General features: G+C 38.0%; 1 protein-coding gene across 1 annotated transcript in view; it reads left to right on the forward strand.

Moving 5' to 3' along the window:
- LOC150085728 (uncharacterized) overlaps positions 1-25,272 on the forward strand; it is a 116,612-nt gene that overhangs the window by 27,340 nt on the left and 64,000 nt on the right. The window contains exons 2-3 of the mRNA XM_090374666.1: positions 10,895-11,042; positions 11,394-11,490. Coding sequence (XP_090230792.1) covers positions 10,996-11,042; positions 11,394-11,490 — 144 coding nt within the window. The 5' untranslated portion in view covers positions 10,895-10,995. The remainder of the gene's footprint in view (positions 1-10,894; positions 11,043-11,393; positions 11,491-25,272) is intronic.

Consider the following 25,272-nt stretch of genomic DNA (forward strand, 5'->3'; position numbering starts at 1 on the left):
AAGTTATCTCATGATGCAGAGCAAGGTGACAGTTGCCGATCATGTGAGAAGAGCGTGGTGGTAATTGAAACTGCCGTGTTGCCCTAGTTGATGATATAGAGTAACTTGCTCATATAAGACCCCAACTGTAATTCGAAAACAAGAGCCAGTCGACAAATTTTAATGTGATTTTTGTGTTCAGCAGCATGAAATTAGTCAGGATAGGGTTTTTGATTAACATTTTACATTGTTGATCAGTGTTGTCAGAAAGAAATGAACCTTTGGGAACACGAGGATTAGTGGAGACCTTAGAAAACAGAGAGCCATCTACCATCACTGCGATGGGAATAGAAACCTGGCAATTACAAAAAACAGTTGGCAAACCATAAGATGGAAGCTTGTTTACAAGACCTTTTTTATGCCAAACACAGTCAAATGAATTTGAAATGTTTAGAGCAACTACTTGATTTTCATTGAACTTTTCCATGGAATTTGTCCATAGATGGGTAACATAAGCCATTATATCACCAGTGGATCGACATTGACAGAATCCATGCTGGCGATCATTGATCTGATAGTAGGTGTCTAGATAGCTTAGGAGTTGGTTGTTAATGGATTTCTTCATTATTTTTGAAAGAGTAGAAGTAAGTGCAATGGGACAATAATTGGATGGGACGGATTTAACACCCTTTTTTGGTACTTGCTGGATGTGAACAAATTTCTAAGAAGATGGAAAAACACTAGTGGAATAAGAAAGTGTGAAAAGGTGGCACAGAACAGAAGTAAGCTCAGGTGCATGGGTTTTGACAACAAGTGGAGAAATACCAACAGGACCTGGTGCTCTCTTGGCATCAAGGTTGTTAAATATTCTTCTGACATCCTTTTCACAGACGACCACATGAGGTAGTTTACCAACATCATACAACAACAAAGGTTAGAAGAAAAGTACGATGCTAGCATATTGGCTTTATGTTTAGCTTAGGTGTCAATAGAACCATCAAATTTTGTGTGTTTTGTCAATAGGGAGTAGTTCGGTCAATAGCTTTGGCAAGAGACAAGAATGCATGACTACCATTTGGACAATTAGATAATAACTGCTTTTCAATTGTTGCAGACTTTGGGGTAAGCAGTAAATGAACTTGGAGATTTCGATGCAAGTCAACTACAATATTAGCATTAGAATTAGTAGAGGCATGTGATGCTGCCTTGGGCAGTCTCTCCAAGGCCAGATTGATTGACAAGGCTGTCATCATATACTCTCTCTCTCCTATCGTGTCTGGGGAGAATTGCAGACACTTTCAAATTCAATTTTAATTCGTGACATTTTTTCAACATTGCCGTGTGTTACGTGTGTTAAGTAAATCTACAGATCTCGTACTCTTAATGTCATTAGTGCCATGATTAGTGTCATTAGTGCCGTGTACAACAGCATCACCTTTCGTGCCCATAAAAGATGATATCTGCTCTACAATGTCATCAACTTTTGCTCCCAGCAGACATACCCTGGTTTTGTTCCGCCTATCCTTTTTATGCAATATATTTGCCATTTCCCTGACATTAGTTACTAACAATAACTAGCTCTTGTGGGACCAGTGCATTCTGCCTTGAAGATTTCCACTGTGTTGGCTGATGCACAAGAGTGAGATCTGGCAGCTGGGAGCTTGATGGGCCCTCATTTTAGTTCCTTCCAGAGCATCTACCCTACTCTTCAAGCTCTCATAGATGTCCATCAGAATGTTGATTTGGCACCTTCTTTCTTCACACTCCCTGCAACTAGCCCACAGACACAAACATTTCACAAGTTGCAAATTTTTTTAAGCTGTGATGCATTCGAGAATTGCCCCCTTCGGTTCTCCCACGAGCCACAGCACTCTCGCTACTTTGTGCTTGTGCTTTGCTGCTCAAGTCTGGGGCATGATATCCATTTAAATGCAATTTAATTGAATACAATGAAAAATTAATAACATTAATAAATTTATTTGATTAATTTACAATTCTACACTAAGGGAATAAGCGTATTACTCTATCTAGTTTTACGCTCTGAAGTTTGAGATATACGTTACACTATACAGTAACGATCACAATGTTAAATCAATTATATCCTTAGCTAAACTCTATTATGGCCACAGCTGCCAATGCGCCATTAAAAACCAAACCAAGATAAACTCAAAAAGATATATTTCCAATGAGCTACTTATTTATCACAATTAAATCCCTACTATTTGTGCCAAAATACCGATACAATAGCGGTACAAGTATTGAGTCGTAACTTAACTAAACTTGCCCTACCTACAACTCTCTATAACAACTATACTCTCTGTTGTTGAAATAACTATGCAAATAATTTACATAAATTCCTCACACTCACAGACAAAATCATCCAATACACTATGGAATCGGAGGTTATTGTTATTTTTTGTTATTATTTGGTTTTTAGGAGCATTAGCAACTAAGGCCATATTGCTCTGGGATATGCGGTGGTCATTCCCTGACCTTTCCGCATCCTCCGTATTTGGTGGTGACGGGCTCGAACCCCGGTCTAATCAAGAAGCGTGTGCTACGCACTGCTGCTCCTTCCCACCTGGCTACGGAGGCACCATAGGAATCGGAGGCCCCCCGGACTCCAAAATACATCGAAAAACCAAAACAAATCTTTGAGTGAGGGAAGACTATAAGTCTATACTTTAAAAACAATTTAAATACTTTGAAGCCAATGTAAACAATAAATCTATTTTTTAAACACTTTAAAAATAAATGTTAAAAAATTAAAACTTAAAAGAATTTTGTTACTTCCCTGAAGTGGACGAGACTTTTCGACTAGAGTCATGATCACAGAAAAGTGTAACTGAGGGTTTTGTGATGGAATATACAGCATGGAGATTAGTTGCTGTCTTTGCATGTACATGAAGGACCATGAAACTGAGATGGGGTAGGAGTGACACACATTGACTGAATTTTGATGCAGTTTAATTTCAAGTGTCAGAGCAATTAATAATTTGGTGTAATCATGTTGGATGCTAAGTATATCTGCATTGTTGAATAAAAAGGTGTGGTCCTCACAGATTGCATTGAATGCAAATTCCGAAGAAGAGCAGTGGAACCCAATGACGGACTTTGAACGTTACTTCATTCTCGTATTGAGTGTAGAGCGAGTTGAACCTCGGTATAAAGAAAGAGTTGCAGTCCTTGCAAGATACATTGTAGACTAAATCATTTATTTGGAACATGCTAGAGAATTGGACTGAGTGATTATTAAATGTTGCATGTAGTTTCTTTGTGAGTTTGGCTATGATTCTGAATTGTGTGTCTTTGAAAATACTATTTAGTTATTTGTAACATTGTTAAGTGTATGGTAAAGAATTAAATATTTTTTATGTTATTATTATTGATGTCTGGTGTAGTATTATTTAATGTATTTTTTGCTTGTAACCTTATTTAATTTTATAATAGGCAGGGGGGGGACCTCAATTTTGAAATCCGTTTCTTTTGAAATCAGACCTAAACACAGAAATCAGTTTCTGTGTTTAGGTCTGATTCGATTGTTGAATATTTGTAAGCATTGAGAAGTTGGATTAGGATAATGGACCTTTTATAGGTAAAGGGATGATGAGAAACATTGTAATGTAGAAACATTGTTGTGTTGGTGGAATTTCTGTATATGCTGAATTCAGTTTTGTTCATGAACCTGAGCAAGGGTGAAATTTAAAAAATTTAGCGATTTCATTTCAGTATTTTTGGTTTCTGGTGCAAAGTTTGATCTTGCATAAATATTACTAAAGTTCTGTAAAAATGCCCTGTACGATCCCCGAATCTGTGATGCAAAGTATATCGTCAAGATATGTGTGAGACCAACTGATGATGATGTTACCAACAGCAAATTTTTATTGGGAAGCATTCAAAGAATCAAACTTGGAAGCTACTAGGCTTTTCATACCAATTAAGAAATATTGTTCAAGATTTAGGCCTAAATGGATGTCGGAGGAAGTAATGAGACACATAGCAGAGAAAAAATGCATGGGATACATATAAATTATCAGGCGACACAGAAGCCTATGGTAAATATAAGCTGGTCTGTAATAAAGTCACAAAGGAGGTTATGCAGGCAGAGGATGCAAAGACAAACAGCAAAGTGTTCTTTACTTATGTAAACACTAGAAAACAGGAGGTGAATCAGATGGGTCCACTTAATATCGATGGTTCTACTGTTGATGATCCTGCTCAGGTAGCTGAAAAACTCAATGAGTATTTTGCATCTATGTTCATACATGAGGAGTTATTCAGGCAGGGGAATGCCAGAGGTTTATTGAACCCTGGCAGTGAGCTAAATGATTTTGTAATAACTCAGAGCAAAGTGGAGAAGAAATTGTTGAAGTTAAACATAAGATAAGCACTTGGGATAGTAGTAGTAGTAGTGGCATGTGATGCAAGAAAGCAAATGTATGAGCTTATGCAGCATCAGCCAAAAAAAAAAAAAAAAAAAATCACACCATTCCCTCCAAATGCCTGTCCAGTTCCTCCTTAAATTTATTCAACCTGTCAACTTCCACAACGACAGATGGAAGTTTGTTCCAGCAATTAACCACCCACTGGCTAAAGGCAAATTTCTGCACATCTATTCTACATCTGTCCTTTCTTAATTTGAATTTATGCCCCCTTAGGTTCGTAATCTGAACAAGTGGAAGGATCCCATCAGAATTCAGCGTGCTGAACCCATTCAAGGCCTTGGATGGATGGATGGGATCTATCCAGTTATATTAAAGGAGGCAGCAAAGGAAGCAAACCCTTATCCATAATTATTAGAGCTTCCTTCGACTCAGGGGACTGGAGATATGCAAATGTGACCCAAATTCACAAAGGAAGATCAAAGGGTGACACAAATAATTACAGACCTGTTAGTTTAATTTCTGTTCTGGAGAAATTAATTCAAGGACTGGTTAAAGAAGCATTGCAGGATCATCTACAAAAGACTTCAGCTATAGTTTGGACATGGCATGGGTTTGTTAAGGGGAAATCTTGTCTGACCAATTAAGATTGGATACTATGATGTGGTCACAAAGGAACTGGGTGCAAAAAATAATTTTGATATCATATACTTGGATCTTAAAAAAGCTTTTGATACTATTGCACGTGGATGACTACTGTACAAATTGGAGCACTATGGCATTAAGGGAAAATTGCTGCTATGGATAAAGGGATGGTTGAGTGTGAAAAGACAGAGAGTGGTAATCAATGGACACTGCTCTTTGTGGACTAATGTTATTAGTGGAGTATCCCAGGGTTCAGTGTTGGGTCCATTGTTGTTTTTTGTATTATTAATGATATTGATGAAGATATATCAGGCTTAATGTCTAAGTTAGTTTGCAGACGATACGAAGGTTGTCAGGGATGTTAATTACATTAATGACAGTACACTACTGCAACAGGACCTAAAAAAGTTGAGAAGATGGGCTAAGAGGTGGCAACTGAAGTTTAATATTAACAAAAAAAAGTACTGCAGATGGGTAGCAGTAACCCCAGAGGAACATACCAACTGTGCAGTACTACACTCAGGCTAGTGGAGAACGAAAAAGACCTGGAGATTATTGTGCAGTAAGATATGAATTTTTCTAAGTAGTGCAGGCAGGCTGCCAGAACAGCTTATGGGGTCTTGTCATTGATATGCAGGAATTTTTTTAGCAGGGATAAGGAGGTGATTATTCACTTGTATAGGGCAATGGTCAGGCCACATCTTGAGTACTGTATACAGGTCTGGAAACTTCATATTAGGAAAGATGTAGAGATGCTGGAACGAGTACAGAGAAGGGCAACAAGATTAGTGAATGAAACAAAGGGTTGCTCTTACGAAGAAAGGCTTAAGTTCTGCAAATTACAGTTTCTGGAGACTAGTCACCTGCGAGGTGATCTGATCTGATTGAGGTATATAAGGCCTTGAATGGTTTGAGCAAGCTGAATGCTATTGGGATTCTTCCTCTTGCTCATATGGGGGGGGGCATAAATTGAAATTGAGAAAAGACAGTTGTAGAATTGATGTGCAGAAATTTGCCTTTAGCCAGCAGGTGGTTGATTGCTGGAACAAACTTCCATCTGTCATAGAAGTTGAGAGCTTAATTAAATTCAAGGCAGAACTAGACAAACATTTGGAGTGAATTGATGGATGAAATGTAATGGTGTTTTTTTTTTTTTTTTGACTGATGCTGTATAAGCTTGCTTTCTTGCATCATATGCCTTTCTTCTGAGTCACCTGCTACTAATTCAGAAGAAAGGGCATTACATGTATTATTTCAATAGTGGTAAGGTGTATTTCCATTAATAAGCTACTCAAATTTAACCCCATGGGTAGACCTAAAAACTGTTTGAAAACTTCCTTGGAAGGTAATATAATTGGCTTCAATGAAAAGTTTTATCAAATTGAAAATAGCTGTAATCGAGAGTTTTGTATGGCAAATAGGTAAGGAGTTATTGCTTAACATGTCCCAGACAATATTCAGAGTATATTCAACGTTCACGTTAGTGTATAAAGCGGTGACACATAGTGAAAATAGATTGTCATTATCATTAAGTACTTTATCTTTAAGGTTATTAAATAACAAACCGTTGTTTTTTATACCAAACTTTATAGTTTGTCTGAAAGTTTGACTATATAATTTAGTTGGGAAGCTAACGCTGAGAATGCAGAATTCTTGTATGAAATGAAACGATGGGACAAATGGAGAAACCAGTCTTATGTAGTTTAACCTAGCCAAAAAGTGTGGGTATAATGTATGTTCTAGCTTTTAAAAGTTTTTACTTCGCCATCATAATGTAATTGTTTTTCCAGTGTGTTGTTAATGTCTTATTATATTGGTTGACTAAATTAGAAAATAGGTCCGGATTGACCTTTTGGTAAGTCGAAGTATCTGATGCTACAGAATTTAATTTGTTGATATAATCTTGCTTGTCTAAAACTCTAATCGCGTCACCTTTGTCTGCTTTTTGTATGCTGATATCTTTGTTTTTTTTTAAGGTCACACAGTGCTTTGAGATTTCCTGTCTATTTAATTTGGAAAGTATCTGTGGAAAGTATATGTGGGCTTTTAGGGTTATTTACTATCTGGTTAATCTGTTGAATGATTGTGTTTCTGCGGAACATTTTGAAATCCAAATTCAATATCTATAACAAATTGTTTCTTATGCAAATTGCAGGGAGGTAAATTGTAATTTAAGCCTGGACAAAAGCGAAAATACCCAAATACCTTGGAACGTGGTCTGGGACATTTTAAGCAATAACTCCTTACCTATTAACCATACAAAATTCCTGATTAAAACTATTTTCAATTTGATAAAACTTTTAATTGAAGCCAATTATATTACCTTCCAAGGAAAAGTTTTCAAGCAGTTTTTCGGTTTACCCATGGGGTTAAATCTGAGTGGTTATTAGTGGAAATACACCTTACCACTATTGAAATAATACATTTAACACCCTTTCTTCTGTGTGTCACCTACTACTGTAGATATCTTGATGACATACTTTGAATCACAGATTCAGGGGGCCATACAGAACATTTTACAGAACTTTAATAATATTCATGCAGGGTTAACCTTTACACTAGAAACCGAAAATACTGAAACGAAATTGTTACATTTTTTAAATTTCACCCTCACTCGGTTCATGAATAAAATTGAATTCGGCATATACTAATTTCTGAATGCTTACAAATATTCAACGTCCGAATCAGCCCTAAACACGGAACTACAAACATTTAGAAACAAATTTCAAAATAGAGGTTGCCGCTGCCTATTATAAATGAAATAAGGTTGCGTTTAAAAAATAGATTACATAATACCACACCAGTCATCAATAATAATAATATAAAAAAATATTTTATTTTTTTTATCTTATTCTACAGCTGTCTTTCCTCAGTTTGAATTTATGTCCCCTCAGGTTCTTAATCTGAGCAAGCGGAAGAATTCCATCAGAATTCAGCATGCTCAACCCGTTCAAAGCCTTATACACCTCGCAGATGCCTAGTCTCCAGCCGCTGCAATTAACAGAACTTAAGCCTTTCTTGGTAAGAGGATCCATTCATTCCCCTCACCAATCTTGATGCCCTTCTCTGTACATGCTCAAGCAACTCTACATCCTTCCTAAAATGCAGACCTGTACACAGTACTCAAGGCATGGCCTGACCATTGCCTTATACAAAGGGATAATCACCTCCTTTTCTCTGCTAGCAAAATTTATATCATTGACAAAACCCTATGACCTGCTCTTGCAGCCTGCCTGCATTGCTCAGAAAACTTCATATCTGACTGCACAATTACTCCCAGGCTTTTTCATATTTCATCTTTTTCACCCTAAGTGTAGTACCACACAGTTGATACGTTCGTCTGGGGTTACTTCTACCCAAATGCAGTACTTTGCATTTGTCAATGTTAAACTTCAGTCGCCACTTCTCAGCCCATCTGCCCAAATTTTCTAGATCCTGTTGCAGTTGCAAACTGCCATTACTCTCATTAACAACCCTGCCAACCTTTGTATCATCTGCAAACTTCAACACTAAGCCTAATATACCTTCATCAATATCATTGATAAATATACAAAACAACAGGGTGTCCAACACTGAACCCTGTTGAACTCCACTAATAACATTAGTCCACGAAGAGCAGCGTCCATTGATTACCACCATCTGTCTCTTCTCCCACGCAACTACCCTTTTATCCACTGTAGCAACTTATCCTTAATGCTATTCTGCCACAATTTGCACAGTAGTCTTCCATGTGCAACAGTGTCAAAAGCTTTCCTGAAATCCAAGTATATGATATCAAAATTATTTTTTGCATCCTGTTCCTTTGTAACCACATCATAATAACCAATGAAATTTGTCAGACAAGACTTTCCCTTAACAAACTCATGCTGTGTCTAAATTATTGCTACAGTCTTGTCTAGATGATCCTGCAGTGCATCTTTAACCAGTGACTCCATTATTTTACTTGGAACAGAAGTTAAACTAACTGGTCTGTAATTACTCTGTCACCCTTCGATCCCCCTTTGTGAATTGGAGATGTATTTGCACATCTTCAGTCCATGGGGACCTCTGAGTTGAAGGATGCTCTCATAATTAGGGTAGCTACCATTACTTTTATTTATTTGTCATTTTGACTTAATTATTGTTACTTTACAGGTCACTCCTCTCTAATTGGCTTTACAATTCAGCCTATAATTTTACCTAATTCATCATAACTTATAGGATATTCACATTCTTTTTCCCTTTTAACACCTACATTTTCTCATATTTCTGCTATCCTTTAAAAGGAAACTTTTAGCATCATTTACGCTTACGTCTTCACACCTTACACTTATGTCTTCATACCTAACTGTCATATTTATTAAAACATACATATATATATAAACTTATACATCCTTTGCTGCTGTTTTATATGCTCTGGTGCATTTGCCATATTTATATATATTTTTTATTTTTATCTTTATTCTACTTACTCCATTATATCCTATATTTCATATATGTATATATGAAATATGGGATATGATGCAAATTATATATAGGTCGATAAATTCAATAAAGTAGTATTCTGATACATACATGATTAAATATAGGTCGATTAATTTAATTAAGTGGTATTTTACTATAGGTATTAGTGTGTATACGGATCAGGTAATCATGCTAGCATATATGGGCTATCTTAATTCTGTTTGGCCTATAAACGTTAAGTTAAACATATTAAAATCTATGAAGCAATCAATACAAAATGATAATGAAAATGTCATTACTAACTGATAATGAAAAAATATCAGTTCTAAATGATTACGAAAATATCAATACTAAATGATAATGTGCAATGCAATTTTTGAAAATATCAATGTTAAATGATAATGGGATGGAATGTTCCCACGCAACATTCAAATTTTGGAAACATTTGGGTAGCATCTTGTATATGCTGGAATGTATAGAATTGATTTATTTTAAATTATTTTATCTTCTTTTTTAATCATTTAAAAAACAAACTATTTTGTCATATACAGTAAAACCTTCAGAAATTCCATACAAGTGCAGAGAGAAAATAGCCTGGCTGGACTTAAATGTAAAAAAAAAAAAGGGCACCTCAGGTGCCAGATTTATGCATTATGTTCTGCTAATAATTTTAAAATACTGATTTCTTTTTGTTTTGCATATTTTAATAGATTGCATGTCATTGTTGCTTGGTATAGTATTTGCGATGTTTAAAATCATTCATTTTGTGAGATGTTCAATAGTTCAAAGTATACTACTTAATAGTACAGTAGTATGTTTTTTAAAACAGTTTGATTGCCAAAATCGTATCAACACCCTAAAGACAGTGTTTGAACCTGCAACCTTTATTTCTTAGGCAGTGCATTCCCACTGATGTAATATACTGTGTTGCCCATGGCAGTAAGGGTTAACATTTTGGCTTCATGCTGGTGACTGTCATTCTATGGAGATTGTAGGAATCAAAACTGTTATATTATATAATAAAAATAAAGAATTACCTCTGAATACTTTAAGCTATATGCATAACCTTCAAAAAACTGGCATTTTGAAAAATCCAAAACTTATGACCTCAAGGATTGCTGGATTTATAAGGTTCTACTGTATGTCAATTTGAATTGTTTTCAATTGTTTATAATTTTATATGTAATGAATTTGTAAATTCATTACATATAAAACATGCCCTTTTGAAATAAACATTTATTTATTTATTGCTGCACGGTGCTGCTGATTAAAACTTGTCAGCATTTGTAATGATGCAGAAACTGTGAAATGGTTGCTTGATTAAATAAATTCTGTTCGTTGCCATACATTATGTCATTTCTGTGTATAATTAAACTTTTATGCTTATTTGTTGCATTTATTCTACTCTTTTTCCAAATGGACTCTGATGTGATACCGAAACATAGTACCTGGCATTATTTATAAATAGCGGATACAGCTGGCTATTAAGTTGTTCAGTTAACAGCTTATATTTCACACAGACTGCTAGTGGAATGGTCAGTTTCTTATGGTCATAAGAAATCATAGATCACTAGAGACCTTTAGGAACTATAGGTAACCAAGTGTTGCATAATGATAGGTTAAAAAATAGTTGTACAAATTTTTAAATTACAAATTATTTTAAAGATGAAAGTAAATTTTGTTTGTTTCGTGTGTGTGTGTGTGTGTTTTAATGGAAACATATCTGCTTTTTTTTACTTTTTTTACATATATATGATATTAGAATAAATTTAGTTCTACTGTTTAGCTACTAGCCTGCCTTACACAGTATGTCAGAGACTGAATTTGGTAGTTGTTCATTTGGATTAAATGTTATATGATGTTGTCTTCTGAAATTATATGATAGTATTTATTATGAATAAATATAAGTATATATATTTGCATATTTTTTTCTTTTTGTTTCAGTGATGAAAGCCAGAGTCTTAATGAACTGGAAGAATATCAGCCAAGGAGAAGCCAGAGGTTATTGCAACGGGCAGCACTACATCAAATAAGAAGTAATGTGAGTCTGAATATTCCACATATAAGCACAAAGACTGAAAATAAGTTTTTAATGATAGGCACTGAACTACAAGCTAAAAAAAAAAAAATTAAAAGACAGGTAATAACTAAATGCTTCAGAAAAAGTCTCATTATTTTCCTGATTTCAAATTACAAAGAAAATAAACCATTGCAGTCTGAACAGCAACAAATTTTTAACTAGAGCATCTGCTGCTAATTTAAGCATAAATATGCATGTTGCTTCAACAATGATTCCATACACCAATAACGTTATACTGCTACACTTAAATTGAGAGATTTGATCGATCGAATATACTTGTCTTCATATCATTGTTCAGCTTGGTAATAATGTCTGTCATATATAGAAACATTAAATATATCATAATAGATGAATCAGTATTCCTTGCTTCCCTTATTTTTTAGCAACATGTGTGACCTTGCAACCACATTTTCAAGAACAGTTATCTTTTAGTTTTATTGTTAACTCATTAGCGCTATTCTGTTAACATTTTCCGTTTTCCTTTTGTATTTTTGTGTGTTTAAACTTTTCTACTATCAAGCATGCAAATGTCATTATATTATTTCATTTTTGTCTTTTTGCAAAATTGTTCAGGTTGAACAGCAATTCTAATTTAAATCACTATAACTTAAATCATCATATAAAAACATACTGTATTTCCTTTTATAGCAATATTTAATTCAGTATTTTGTCTCTCTTTTGTAGAATCACACAATTACACATTTCAAATTTGCGATGGCCACAGTTAAATAACACACATCAAACAACAAATAACAATAATGGGTTTCACACTATTGGAGTGTGCGAAAAATTTAGAAAATTAGCAAATTAATATTTACAAAAATGAAATAGATACAGCAAGGTAAGTATAGAATTTTCATATTTTTTTTATTTCTTTTGTCTTCATGCCAGTGGAATAGTTCATTTTTACTTCAGTAACAATCACATATTTCTGGTTTTCTGGGACCAGCACAATAATGTAAGTCATCATCATCATCTATCGTCATTCTGCTATTCCATGGGTCGACTTTTGAAGCCTCGCCACCATGCTCTGTCCATGTACTTCTCTCTATTGTTGATTTCACTCTAGTTTCCTCCCCTCTTAATGACATCAGTCTTTATCATGTCCTGCCACCTCATTCTTGTCTCCCCCTTGGTCTTTTGTCCCTTAATTGCAAATCAAACATTCTTCTTGGCAAAAGCCCATTGTTCATTTTCTTGACATGTCCAAACCATTTCAAACAGGAACTTTCAATCCTATTCTTGAGTGTTTCAACCTGAATTCTCTCCCTAATCACATCATTCCTGATATTGTCTTGGCTTTCTGGCTATGCTCCTCACAAATCTCATTTCTGCCCCCTGCATTCTGCTTTCATCCTTTTTCCTATAGTCCAGTTTCAGATGCATATGTGGCAACTGGTATGTAACAGGTCTGATATATAGCCTTCTTATGCTTCAATGGTATGTTCCTGTTCCAGATCAAATCTCTTGTCTGCCTATAGAAATTCATGCCTGCTTGTATCATTCTACTTATTTCTTCGTATATCACTCCAGTCTTTGTAATAGTGCTTCCTGGATACTTCAGGTTATTAACCATTTTGTGCTCTTTCCTTACCATTCTAATGTATCCTTCAGGCTTGCCACTCCTCTTTAGAACCATTATTTCACTCTTTTCCTGACTGAAAACCAGTCCAAATTCACTGATCATACTAGCCCCATAACAACTTGCCATTGCACTTGTTCCCTACTCTCTCCACATGCAGAGGGTCATCTACAAAGAGCATGATTTTCATCTGGTCTTGTTCAAGTTTTTCTGCCACTTTACATTGCACATCATTCACTACAGCTATGAACAGTAGTGGTGACAGGACGCCTCCTCGCCTCAAATCTGATGTTATTTCAAAGCTCTCCATCAATCCCAACACCGTTCTTACTTTGCTTACTGTTTTGGTGTACATGTTGTCAGTTCTCTCCACAAGATGTTCCTCTATCCCCAAGTTTCTCAAAACCTCCCACACTTCCTCTCTCTTCACGGCATCAAGCACTTTCCTTATGTTCAAAAATGCCATCCATATTCTTTATTGTGTTCATAACATGTTATGGCCGTTCCTCAGCCATCCTATTTTCATTTGATTCTCTTATCTTACTCTCTAACACTCTCTCATACCACTTACTCACATGTGATGTCAGCGTGATGCCTCTATAATTTGAACGCTTCCTCCTGTTCCCCTTCTTGAACAACGGGATGATCAAACCTTCTTTCCAGTTCTTTGGCACCCGTCTCTCATCCCAGATCTTGCAGAACAGTCTTTATGTGAATGCTATCCCTGCCTCGCCTGTAGCCTTCAGTATCTCTCCATTTATCTCATCTGTACCAGCAGACTTACCTGCCTTGATATATTTCCATGCCTACACTACATCATTCTACATCAAGTCTGTCTGGTCTCTCTCTCTCCTTAAACTGCCGAATTCGGCCTTATATTCCTAATCCCCTTTGTTGTTTTAAGTGCCAGACATATGGACAATGGACATTCCCAGCAGGCATGTAGAGGTGATGCCATTTGTTCTATTTGTGGTTCCAAGGAGCATACACAAGCAGACTGTTCAGCCTCAACTCCTGTTTTCCCCAACTGAAAAGGAAATCACCCAGCCTTTTCTAAATCTTAAATGTGGAAAACAGGCAAGAAAATTCAAAAATATAAAATAGAACATAAAGTGACATATCCTGAGGCACACAGACAAGTTATGTTGACCATGCTCAGTCGTTCTTATGCATCTCACACTCGAAGCACCCATTCAGCAGCAACTCAAACAGATATATCAATATCCCCTAGCACATCTCTAGCTAACTGGATTAAAACAACACTATCAAACTCTGAAAAGGACACACTTCAAACTAAAACCAGTGAAGCGACCAACACTCCAATTAGCATTCCAACTGGTACTCCAACGGTCTCACATTATAGTGAAAAATTGAAACCTAAAGACAGCAAGAAAACCACAAACAGTATGAAAGTAGATGTACCCTCAGATTATGAGGAACCCATAGTAGAACTTCACGCGATTGACACTATGAATACTGGATGCCCCACCTTCTCCAAAAAAAGAACGAAAAAAATGTTCCTCATACAAAAAAAGTCAGGAGAATCGTCCTCAGTTAAACAAAAATGAGGCCCAACATCATACAATGGAATTGCAGAGGACTAGTCAGTCATTCTGTTGACCTAAAGGATTTACTTGCCCAGTTCAACCTCATAGGTGTATGCGTACAGGAAACTTTCTTGTCGCCATGTCTTTCACCAAAACTTTCAAATTATATCATCTACAGACAAGATAGGATCTCTGAGTCTCCTGCCCATGAAAGAGTAGCCATTCTTATCAATTCTAACACACCGTCCAAGCACATCCAATTACAAACCACTCTAGAAGCTGTGGAAGTTCGTATTGCATTTGGTGTTTCAGTTACCCTTGTTTCCATTTACCATCAATACCATTTCCCCATTCAGAACTGGACAACCTCATTACACAACTCCAAATGCCAATTTGTCTTTTAGGTGATTTTAATGGCCACCATCCATTGTGGGGATCCACTACAATGGATGCAAGGGGCAAATTGATTGAAGAATTTTTGAACAATAATGATTGAAGATTAGTGCACATGCGCATGATTGTTCGGGTCGGGTTATTTACATGCTCCGCTTACTTCAATTGTTTTAGTTTCTTAAACTAGTGTAACCATTTTAATTTTCATCTAAAGTCTTAGATCTATATCCATAGCTCGTGAAGAGTGAAAATCAAAGTGTTTTTGCTACTATTTCGTCCAGTAATTTCGGATTTCCTGGCAGAATTACTAAAGTTGAATCCGACCTTATTGGTGTTTTGCCATTGGTTCGCCATTGAGAGTACAGCGTGTATTCATTTACCCTTTCGAGCCCACATACTGCGAAAAGTAAGCGGTCAGCTCTTCACCACCCTACTTAATCCTAGCCTGAAGGAACATTCCTGGGTCAGTAAGTAGTCTGCTTTTACTTTGTCAGCAACCTTGCCATATCTCTCCCTGTTGTGTTTAGTGAATTTTTGGGTACAATGCCGTCGAAAAATATGCAACCCTGCTCGAGCTGCGAAAAACTTTCCGACTGCCTAATAAAATGTTCTTCATTATCATGCCAGCTTCTTTTTTCCAATTTTTGTAGTGGCATTAAAGATCTAAAATGGAAAGCACAACTTAGGAAATCAAAATGGAGATGTGTACTCTGCCGCAAGCAAAATAGGGATTCGTCAGATACAGCTGACAATTTGGCTGCTCCCTTAGTGCAACTGCCTCCCTCCCCCACAGTCTCTCCCTCTAGAATGCTGAATGTTCTTAATGACGTCACCACACATATCAATTCCACTCCCAGTGAACCGGCTACGAATAGCAACTTTTTGCAGGGGGTTACTGATAATTTTTCTCAAACGGAATCACAGGCTCAAGTCAGCTGCGCTTTTTGCAGGTGTAACACTGAGAAACTTGAAACTATTGAAGGCATTCTAAGAAAACTGTATTCAGAAAATAGCTCGCTAAGGGAATGTCTGAGCCAGCTTGAAGATTATCAACGAAAGTCCTTGAGCGTACTACAAGGTCTCTTGCCCGTGAACACTAGACTCCCTTGTCCTGGCCCACTGGAACGCCCATCTCCCACACCTGAGTCATCGCTACTACCCGAAACGGATACAGTTAAACTCTCTAAAGACAGCGCCTATAGCGCCATGCTAATATCAACGAAACGGAACTCTGACATTGCAGGCATGAATGGAGCACAGTAAAGCCAGATGCCCGGACCTCAACCGACACAAGCATCCCCACGCCAACGGTATTCCAGAAACAGCAAAACCACCTTGATTGGCACAAGAGTAGTTAACACTAGCCTCAGAATACGAGATCGCCAAGCCACCAGCAATACTCATGCAAATATCTTCATTAGCAGGCTGGATCCGATGACAAAAGTTGAAGAAATTCAGGCACTATTGATGGAACTAGGCATACCCGGAAAGCCTTTCAAAATCAATACCAAGCATCCGTCTTATGCTTCCTTTAGGATTCAGATTGATGGGCCTAATTACCAACAATACCTCAATGCAGAATACTGGCCCAGAGGTCTGTTGGTAATGCCATACTATGGGACACCAAAGAACAAGAACTTATCAAGCCCGAACCCCATTCCACAACAATGTATAACTACACCAGCATAGCTACCTGTCCTCTCTAGTGGAGTCTCCCAAATTATATCCGAGAGCGGGTGCAACTTATGGATGTCTAACGTGGAGATGACGAGCGAACATCGGACCGATCGCATTCCAGTTAGAATATCCAGAATGAGAGCACATCGAACGCGACATCGATCCCGGGACGAGATTTCAGATCATTATGTGAAAAGCAAATACTGTTCCAAGAGTAATCTCATCATAGTACAACCTTCTGTCGAAGTAAAAATTCGATGTTTCCTACAAAACATCAGGAGTGTTAAAAACAAGCTAGATGGTCTACTTGAGTTGGTTTCCTGCTCAGGGTACGACTTCGTCATTCTGATTGAAACCTGGCTCAGAGATGAAATGGAAATTGCTGCCTTCACCTCAAATCTTGGCTATCACACGCTGGCTGCTAATAGAATTGGGAGACGAGGTGGCGGTGTAGCAATCTGTCAAAGGAGTTGACTACCCCTGATTAAGGCATCCACTTATCCAAGAGGTGATATAGAAGCTGTTCTTGGAATCTACCGAATTGTTGGTTTGTCGATCTCTGTGTGTGCCGTTTATTTACCTCCACCAGTTTCTGAGGATTCTGTCCTTAATCTGACAGCATGGCTGTCATCCACAATCAATCATCGGCAAAAGCTCATCATCCTCGGAGACTTTAACCTTCCACTGCCAGCCACAAAGAAGCTCCTAGATACTCTGTCATTGAACATGTCGGAACTGGGCATTGGTCTTATTCATGTTCCTCCCTCACACGGCGATGCCACCCTGCAGCGCATCTTCTCAAACTGTTTAGTAGAGGAAACCCTGACCATAACTGAGAACTTCCTCCCATCCGATCATGTTCCGATTGCTTCGATGATATCTCTGCAGGCACCTAAGGATGAAAGTACACAAGTACAAACTACGAACACCGTCAGGAGAGTATACAATCTAAAATACATCAACATTGGAAAAGTTACTACCCTTTTCCAACTTTACCCATGGAACATACTGGCTGAGCTTAACATAAATGAGGCTGCCTACTGGCTTTCGAGATGGATGGAATTCATTGCAAGGTCTGCAATGTCCAAAACTTGCATCCTTAGTCCCCACTCAAAGCCATGGTGGAATGACCTCCTGACCAAGGCCTTTAGGGAAAAACAGGCAGCCCATGCCTCTTACAAAAAGTCGCCTTCACAAGACTCATATGCCAGATTTTCCAAAGCAAGGATGGATTTCCAGAAGAGGAAACAATTTTCTATTGACAATTTCATGAAAGGCCGTCTATCCAGGGGAAAACGTGTGTGGTCCACAAGTCATACTTGCACCCCTCTGCCTTTAGATGTCCAGGAATGGTGTGAGCATGTGCTGCGTTTTAAGCGAGATCACCGTGTGTCCGAAGCATATCCTTGGAACGAAGCGCTTAACATTTCTTCATCTACTAGTAATACAGAAATTTCTGAAGAACAACTAATAAAAATAATAAATTCACTACCTGACAAGTCCACCATAGGAATTGATGCAATACCTCTGTTTAGTCTAAAAATTGCTTCTCATTTCATCAGCAAAGAGCTCACTCAACTCTACAACAACAACAAAGTACTCAAATTTGCACAGGTGCCTTCAAGCTGGTTATCATACAGAGTCGTGGCAGTTCCGAAAAAGTCTCATGCGAGAAGACCGGCTGACTTCAGGCCAATATCAATTGCCTCTCCCTTCCTGAAATGCCTCGAGAAGTGCATCTATAATGATGTAGCACTCGCAATCTTTGCGCATAGGCCAGAACACACCCATTATGCCATGCCTAATAGATCTACAGTAACCTGCCTACAGTCATTATCACAGAAAATACTTCAGGCCTGGAATGACAACGAAGATCTTCACACCATTTTTCTCGACATGAAATCTGCTTTCGACTCAGTCCAAATAACACCCCTTCTTGCCTTCCTTGAGAGATTCTACGGGATATCCGGAAAGATGCTCGAGATCCTCAATAGTTTGCTATCTAGGAGAATGCTTCACTTCGAAGGCGATGGCGTTAAAGTCACTAAAAGCGTCGAAGTAGGGATCCCACAAGGTGGTTGTCTCTCAGCCTTGTTATTTGCAGCAATATTCGTTCCACTAATGGATCAAATTCCAGCGTTCCTATCTTATGCTGATGATATTGTTTGCTATTTGCCATGCAAACGCCATGTTGGTCCTTCACAAGAAAGACAAACTGCCTCTGAATCTGTAAACAGCTACCTAAATACATTCTATAAATATGCTAAATTTTTTGGCCTGTCAGTCAATCCAGAGAAGTCAAACTATCTTATCTTTACGCCAAGTCGGATGACTTCTACTGATACTGCATCTTCTCTACTTCCGGTATTGGCAGGAAATGTCCTGACTCCCACAGACAGTGTCAAATTCCTAGGAGTAATCCTTGATGCCAACCTCACATATAAAAAACAAATCCAAGCACAGTATTCCAAAGCCCTAAGAGCGTTCTGGGGAATGAAAATTGATCTGTGCAAAACGCACAATAAGAAAATAATCAAGAAGTACCTTGCAACTTACTTCTGTAGTGTACTCTCCTATGCCGTGGAAGTTTGGTCGGCGGCACCACCCACCAGCCTCAGGAAACTATGGGGCCTCGAATTCTGGGTGCTGAAGTGGACCAACTTGTGGTCGCATCAGATCTACACAACATCTAAATCTACTCTCTGCTGCAACCTGCAATATACGCCCATAGTCCACAGAGCCCATGTGCTAAAAATAAAGTCATTCCTTCATCTGTGCTCAGCTAAGCAGGATCACATCAACATCTGGAACATGGTTGGTTGACGTTTGCCAGGCAGACATCTCCGTAGTACTCCCTCCTTATGCTCAAGGCTCCAGCGGTTACAGAATTTCAAAAGACACTTCCCTAATGTGACTCTGGACACTCTCAACTCGCTCAATATCGACCTGTGGATGATAGACAAGGCATATCGAGATGGCATCTTGTCCCATCTTGCTGTTTGTAAAGGACATTTATGTAAGTGCCGATCTTAGTTAGCCGATGTAATTTCATGTTCAGCTGAACTTGTAGTCCTTTTTCGCTGTAATTACTACTACATTCATTTTTACATTTTGACTATTATCTTTGCTTTGATCTATTAATTATTATTTAGTTATTATTATTATTTTATTTATTTATTTTTTTTTATAAATCAAAATCACTTGTATAAACAACTAATTGTAAGGTTCCTCTGGCTTTCTGTGTAAGGAATCACTAGTGTATAAAATTTATGTTAATAAAGAATCTTATTATTATTATCTAAATTTACTAAACTCTGGTTCTCCCACCTATATCCACCTACCTACAGGATCTATTTCTGAAATTGACTTATCGATCTGTTCACCGTCCATCTTTTCATTCATGACATGGTCATCATTAACTGATCCCTGGCCCCAAGTGCCAAGCGATTCTGTGATCAAGTGAATTTTTGCTCTGAATTAGTGCTCTTTCTTGAAGTAGAAATCGTTTCCTTATTTAAAGCATTTATTAACACACAATTAAATAATCCATAGTAAAGAAAGCAACTTTACTAGATTAAGAAGGAAAGCAACCTTCTCTTTCCCTTTTATTTTCAGTTATATCTTAATTACTAACCTAGTGCTTGGTCACAGGGCGGCACTGCTCCTGCCTCCACGTGGCGGGGCTGGTAACCTGGAAGGGAAAAGCTCTCCCTTTCAGGGCGAAATGTAGCGAACTGACTCCAATACCCAGGAATCCACTGGGTCAACGGACCCGAAGAGAACTGATCCAAGATATGAGAAATCTAGTTCTTTCGGAGACACCTCTAAGGCAATCAGAAAAGGCGATAGAAATGACTCTGTCTCCACAAAGAGATTAAAAACTGACTCTCAAGTTTTAATTTCTCCAACATATATTATTGTACACTCAAATACTGAGAAAGCAGTAGGACAATTGTCACCCTTTCTCATACAAAAGACTCTTGAGAGTTATGTCGGCACACCAAAACAAGTCAAAAGACTAAAATCAAGCGACATTTTGGTAGAAACGGCCAATGCTAAACACTCAGAAAAATTATTACAAATGACAACCTTTGCAGGAATACCAGTAATAGTATCCCCGCACAATACATTAAATACTTCAAAAGGTGTCATTACGGAATGGGACAGGCGCCTCCGTAGCCAGGTGGGAAGGAGCAGCAGTGCATAGCACACGCTTCTTGATTAGACCGGGGTTCGAGCCCGTCACCACCAAATACGGAGGATGCGGAAAGGTCAAGAAATGACCACCGCATATCCCCAGAGCAATATGGCCTTAGCTGCTAATGCTCCTAAAAACCAAATAACAACAACAATAACGGAATGGGACCTCCTAAATTTGCCCGAAGAGGAAATTCAAATGGAACTTTAGGAACAAGGAGTCATCAGTGTTAAAAGAATTACAATTAAAAAAGAAGGGATAATCACCCCCACCAGGAATCTGATACTCACTTTCAACACGCCTAAATCACCCAGATCAGTAAAAGCTGGATATCTACACTGCAATATAAGACCGTACATCCCGAATCCTCTCCGTTGTTTCAACTGTCAGAAGTTTGGTCACTCACAGACAGTATGTAGAGGAAAATTAACATGTGGAAACTGTGGTTCGCAAGAACATGCCACTTCTACTTGCAGAGCTGGAAACCATAAATGTGTAAATTGTAAAGGAGATCATACTGCATATTCAAGGGAGTGTGAAATTTGGAAGAAGGAAAAAATGATACAAAAATACAAAGCAGAAAATGGAATTTCATATCAGGAAGCTAAAAAGGTAATTACAATAAATATAGCAAACAAACCTTCTTATGCGCAGATTACCACAATCAAAAAGGCTCCGGAAATTAAACTACTCAATTCAAAATGTTGTGGCACACAAACGGATGTTACAATCCCCCCAGGAGAATCCATCTCAGAATGGGTTCGGGAGTTTTACAAACCATCTCCATCACAAAAACAAGAAAAGATTATCAATACTCCTTTATCTTTCCCACCAGATAATTCAGAAAATGTAAGAAGAAAAGCAAACAAAGAAAAGATAGGTAGTACAGGAAAAAATATTGCAGAACAAATGGACACGGATGCAAGAAACCAAGGAGAGGAACCAGTTCTCGAAATCTTTACTGAAGAAGAAATGGATACGAGTAGACCCTATTTTTCAAAAAAAGACAAAACCAAGGTAGACAAAAATAAATCAGCCCCAAGGAAGCAATCCGAGGGAACATCTAACCCCAAATGACAGATACGATTATCCAATGGAACTGTCAAGGTTTTCGCTCGAACACTAATGATGTTATAGATCTCATCACCCAGTACCACCCACTAAGTATCTGCCTACAAGAAACCTATTTAAAACCACAGGACAATAGTATAATCAAAAATTATATCACATATAGAAAGGATCGCATAACAAATGGAACAGCAAGAGGAGGAGTTGCAATACTAGTTAACAGACATGTCCCTTCCCAAACAATACCATTGAACACACCATTAGAAGCAGTTGCAGCCCGTCTAGCAATAGGCTTCAATATTACCATAGCCTCAGTATATCTACCCCCTAATCAAGAATTCCGATTTAAGGATTTCGAAGAGCTGATCACTCAACTACCACCTCCATTCTGCATCTTAGGTGACCTAAATGGACATCACCCACTATGGGGCGATCACAAAATAGACCAGAAGGGTAAGCAAATAGGAAAATTAATTGTCGAGAACAACCTAATGATTTTCAATGACGGCACACACACATATTTCCACCTTTCATCAAAAAGCAGTTCTGCAATAGACTTATCAATCTGTTCCCCAACACTGTTCCCTATGACTTAATGGAGCGTGCATGAGACTCCATTGAGCAGTGACCACTACCCCATTATTTTGAAAATCATGGAAAAAACGCCATGCCAAGCCAATAGGCACCCCAGATGGAAAATATATGATGCAGATTGGGAAACATTCAGGATACTAGCCAAGCTAGACCACAACATTATTAAAAGAGAATCAGTACAAACATCAGTAGCCTATGTTACTGATAGTATGCTTCAAGCTGCGGAAAAGACAATACCTAAAACATCTTCTAACATCAGAATATATCCAAAACCATGGTGGAACAAAGAGTGCCAGGAAGCTAAAAAAGAGAGAAATAGAGCCTGGAACCTTTTTCGCAAAAATCCAACAACAGACAATCTGATACAATTCAAGAGAGCCAGAGCCAAGGTCAGGAAAGTGCAAAAAATAAGCAAAAAAGCTGCTTGGATGAAATTTGCATCCACTATAACTATTTCCACACCAGCTACACTTATCTGGAAAAAGATCAGAAGGATGACCAACAATTCTCAATCAAACCACTCTCCATTGCTAAATTGGAAGGGACAGTTGGTTACAAACACCTTAGATATAGTCAACGTGCTTGCTGAAAATTTTTCGAATACATCTGCTAATTGTGCATACCCCACAGCTTTTAAAACGTACAAGAAAGAGGCCGAAAAAATAAAATTAAACTTTTCTACCAATCAGTGTGAACAATACAACTTGCCACTCACGGCAGCAGAACTACTAAAACAAACTCTGCTACAGGTGAAACACAGTGCAGTCGGTCCTGATGAAATCCATTATGCAATGGTACAACAATTAGATGAACAGTCCCAATTAGCCCTATTAGATCTATACAACAAAATATACCTTGAAAATTCTTTCCCAAACAAATGGCACCACTCAATAATACTAGCTTTCCCAAAACAGGGAAAAGATCTCTCAGACCCACAGAACTACCGTCCCATAGCTTTGACTAGCTGCTTAGGCAAGATCTTAGAGAAAATGGTCAACAATAGACTAACATGGTATCTAGAAAATAATAATCTTCTCAACCCAGAACAATTTGGCTTTAGAAAAAATCGCTGTACCTTGGATGTACTTATACAACTGGAAAATCAAGTAAGAAATGCTTTTCTCAGGAAACAACACCAAGTCATGGTTAATTTTGATATCCAAAAGGCATATGATACCACGTGGCGATATGGTATACTTAAAAGGTTACATCAACTTGGCCTTAGAGGACATCTACCCCTCTACATATACAATTTCCTTAAGAATCGGACCTTCCAAGTTCGAATGAACAATACACTTTCCAATATATTTTATCAAGAAGAAGGGGTCCCTCAAGGATCTGTACTTAGTGCCACACTTTTTGCAGTCCACTTCAGCACAATAATAGAACAAATCCCAAACAATATCTTTACAACAGTTTATGCTGATGATTTCAGCATTTCTTATCAAGCACAGCATATGAGGACAATAGAACGGCAATTGCAAGTAGCCATTAACAGAGTCATAAAATGGACAGAAAGAAATGGATATAGAATATCGGTACAAAAGACTGCATGTATACATTTCTGCAGAAAAAGGAATCTCCATCCTGACCCAGAACTCAGGCTGAAAGGACAGATCATCCCAGTTAAAAATAGTGTCCGTTTCTTAGGATTAGTTTTTGACAAAAAACTGACTTTCCTAGAGCATATCAGTCACATAAGAGTCCACTGTTTGAAGAAAATGAACATCTTGAAGGTCCTATCCGCTGTATCCTGGGGAGCAGACAGGACAATCCTACTACGTTTATATCGCCTTCTCATTCGGTCTAAGCTAGACTATGGTGCCCCAGTCTATGACTCGGCAAGACCTAGTGCCCTGAGATGGCTCGACCCGGTACATCACTGCGCACTACGTTTAGCCCTTGGAGCTTTCCGCACCTCACCTGTGCAGAGCCTGTACGCCGAAGCCCAAGAACCTCCTCTGCAAATCAGAAGACAAAATCAATTACTCTCTTATGCAGCTAAGATAAAATCCTTACCAGACCACCCTCTACAGAAAACTCTTTTTGCTTCTGAATGGGAACAACATTATCAGCAACAACAAAGAATCAATAAACCTGCGAATGTGAGATTAAAAAACCTTCTTCTCAGTAGAGAGCTTAACCTAGATAACATAAATCCGCTGACGAAGCAGTCTACTCCACCATGGATAATCAGACAACCTTTATGTGACTCCTCCTTCCACATTTCGAGCAAACAAATCCTTTCTCATATAAACCATCAACAGCTGCATGCTGCTTATAAGGCACAATTTTCAGATCATTGCTTTCTATATACAGATGGATCCAAAACTGATTCTCATGTGGGAGCGGCAGTTTACTTTTCTGACATCACATTGGCCCAAAAACTCCCAAAAGACTGTAGCATTTATACTGCAGAACTGCAAGCCATTATGTTAGCACTAGACGAAATCGACCATTCAAGTTTTCAAAACAGCATAATTTTTACTGACTCCCGTAGTTCCATGATGGCAATACAAAATATCAGCTCTAACAAACATCCTCTACAACAGCAGATTCAATACAAAATATCAAGACTCCTTGAACAACATCGTAACATTAGATTTTGCTGGATCCCAAGCCATGTCGGAATACATGGAAACGAACAAGCAGACAGAGCTGCCAAAGAAGCTAACAACAATATT

This window comes from Mastigoproctus giganteus, chromosome 5 (assembly GCF_048544385.1).
Source record: "Mastigoproctus giganteus isolate SK-2022 chromosome 5, ASM4854438v1, whole genome shotgun sequence".
NCBI lineage: Eukaryota > Metazoa > Arthropoda > Arachnida > Uropygi > Thelyphonidae > Mastigoproctus > Mastigoproctus giganteus.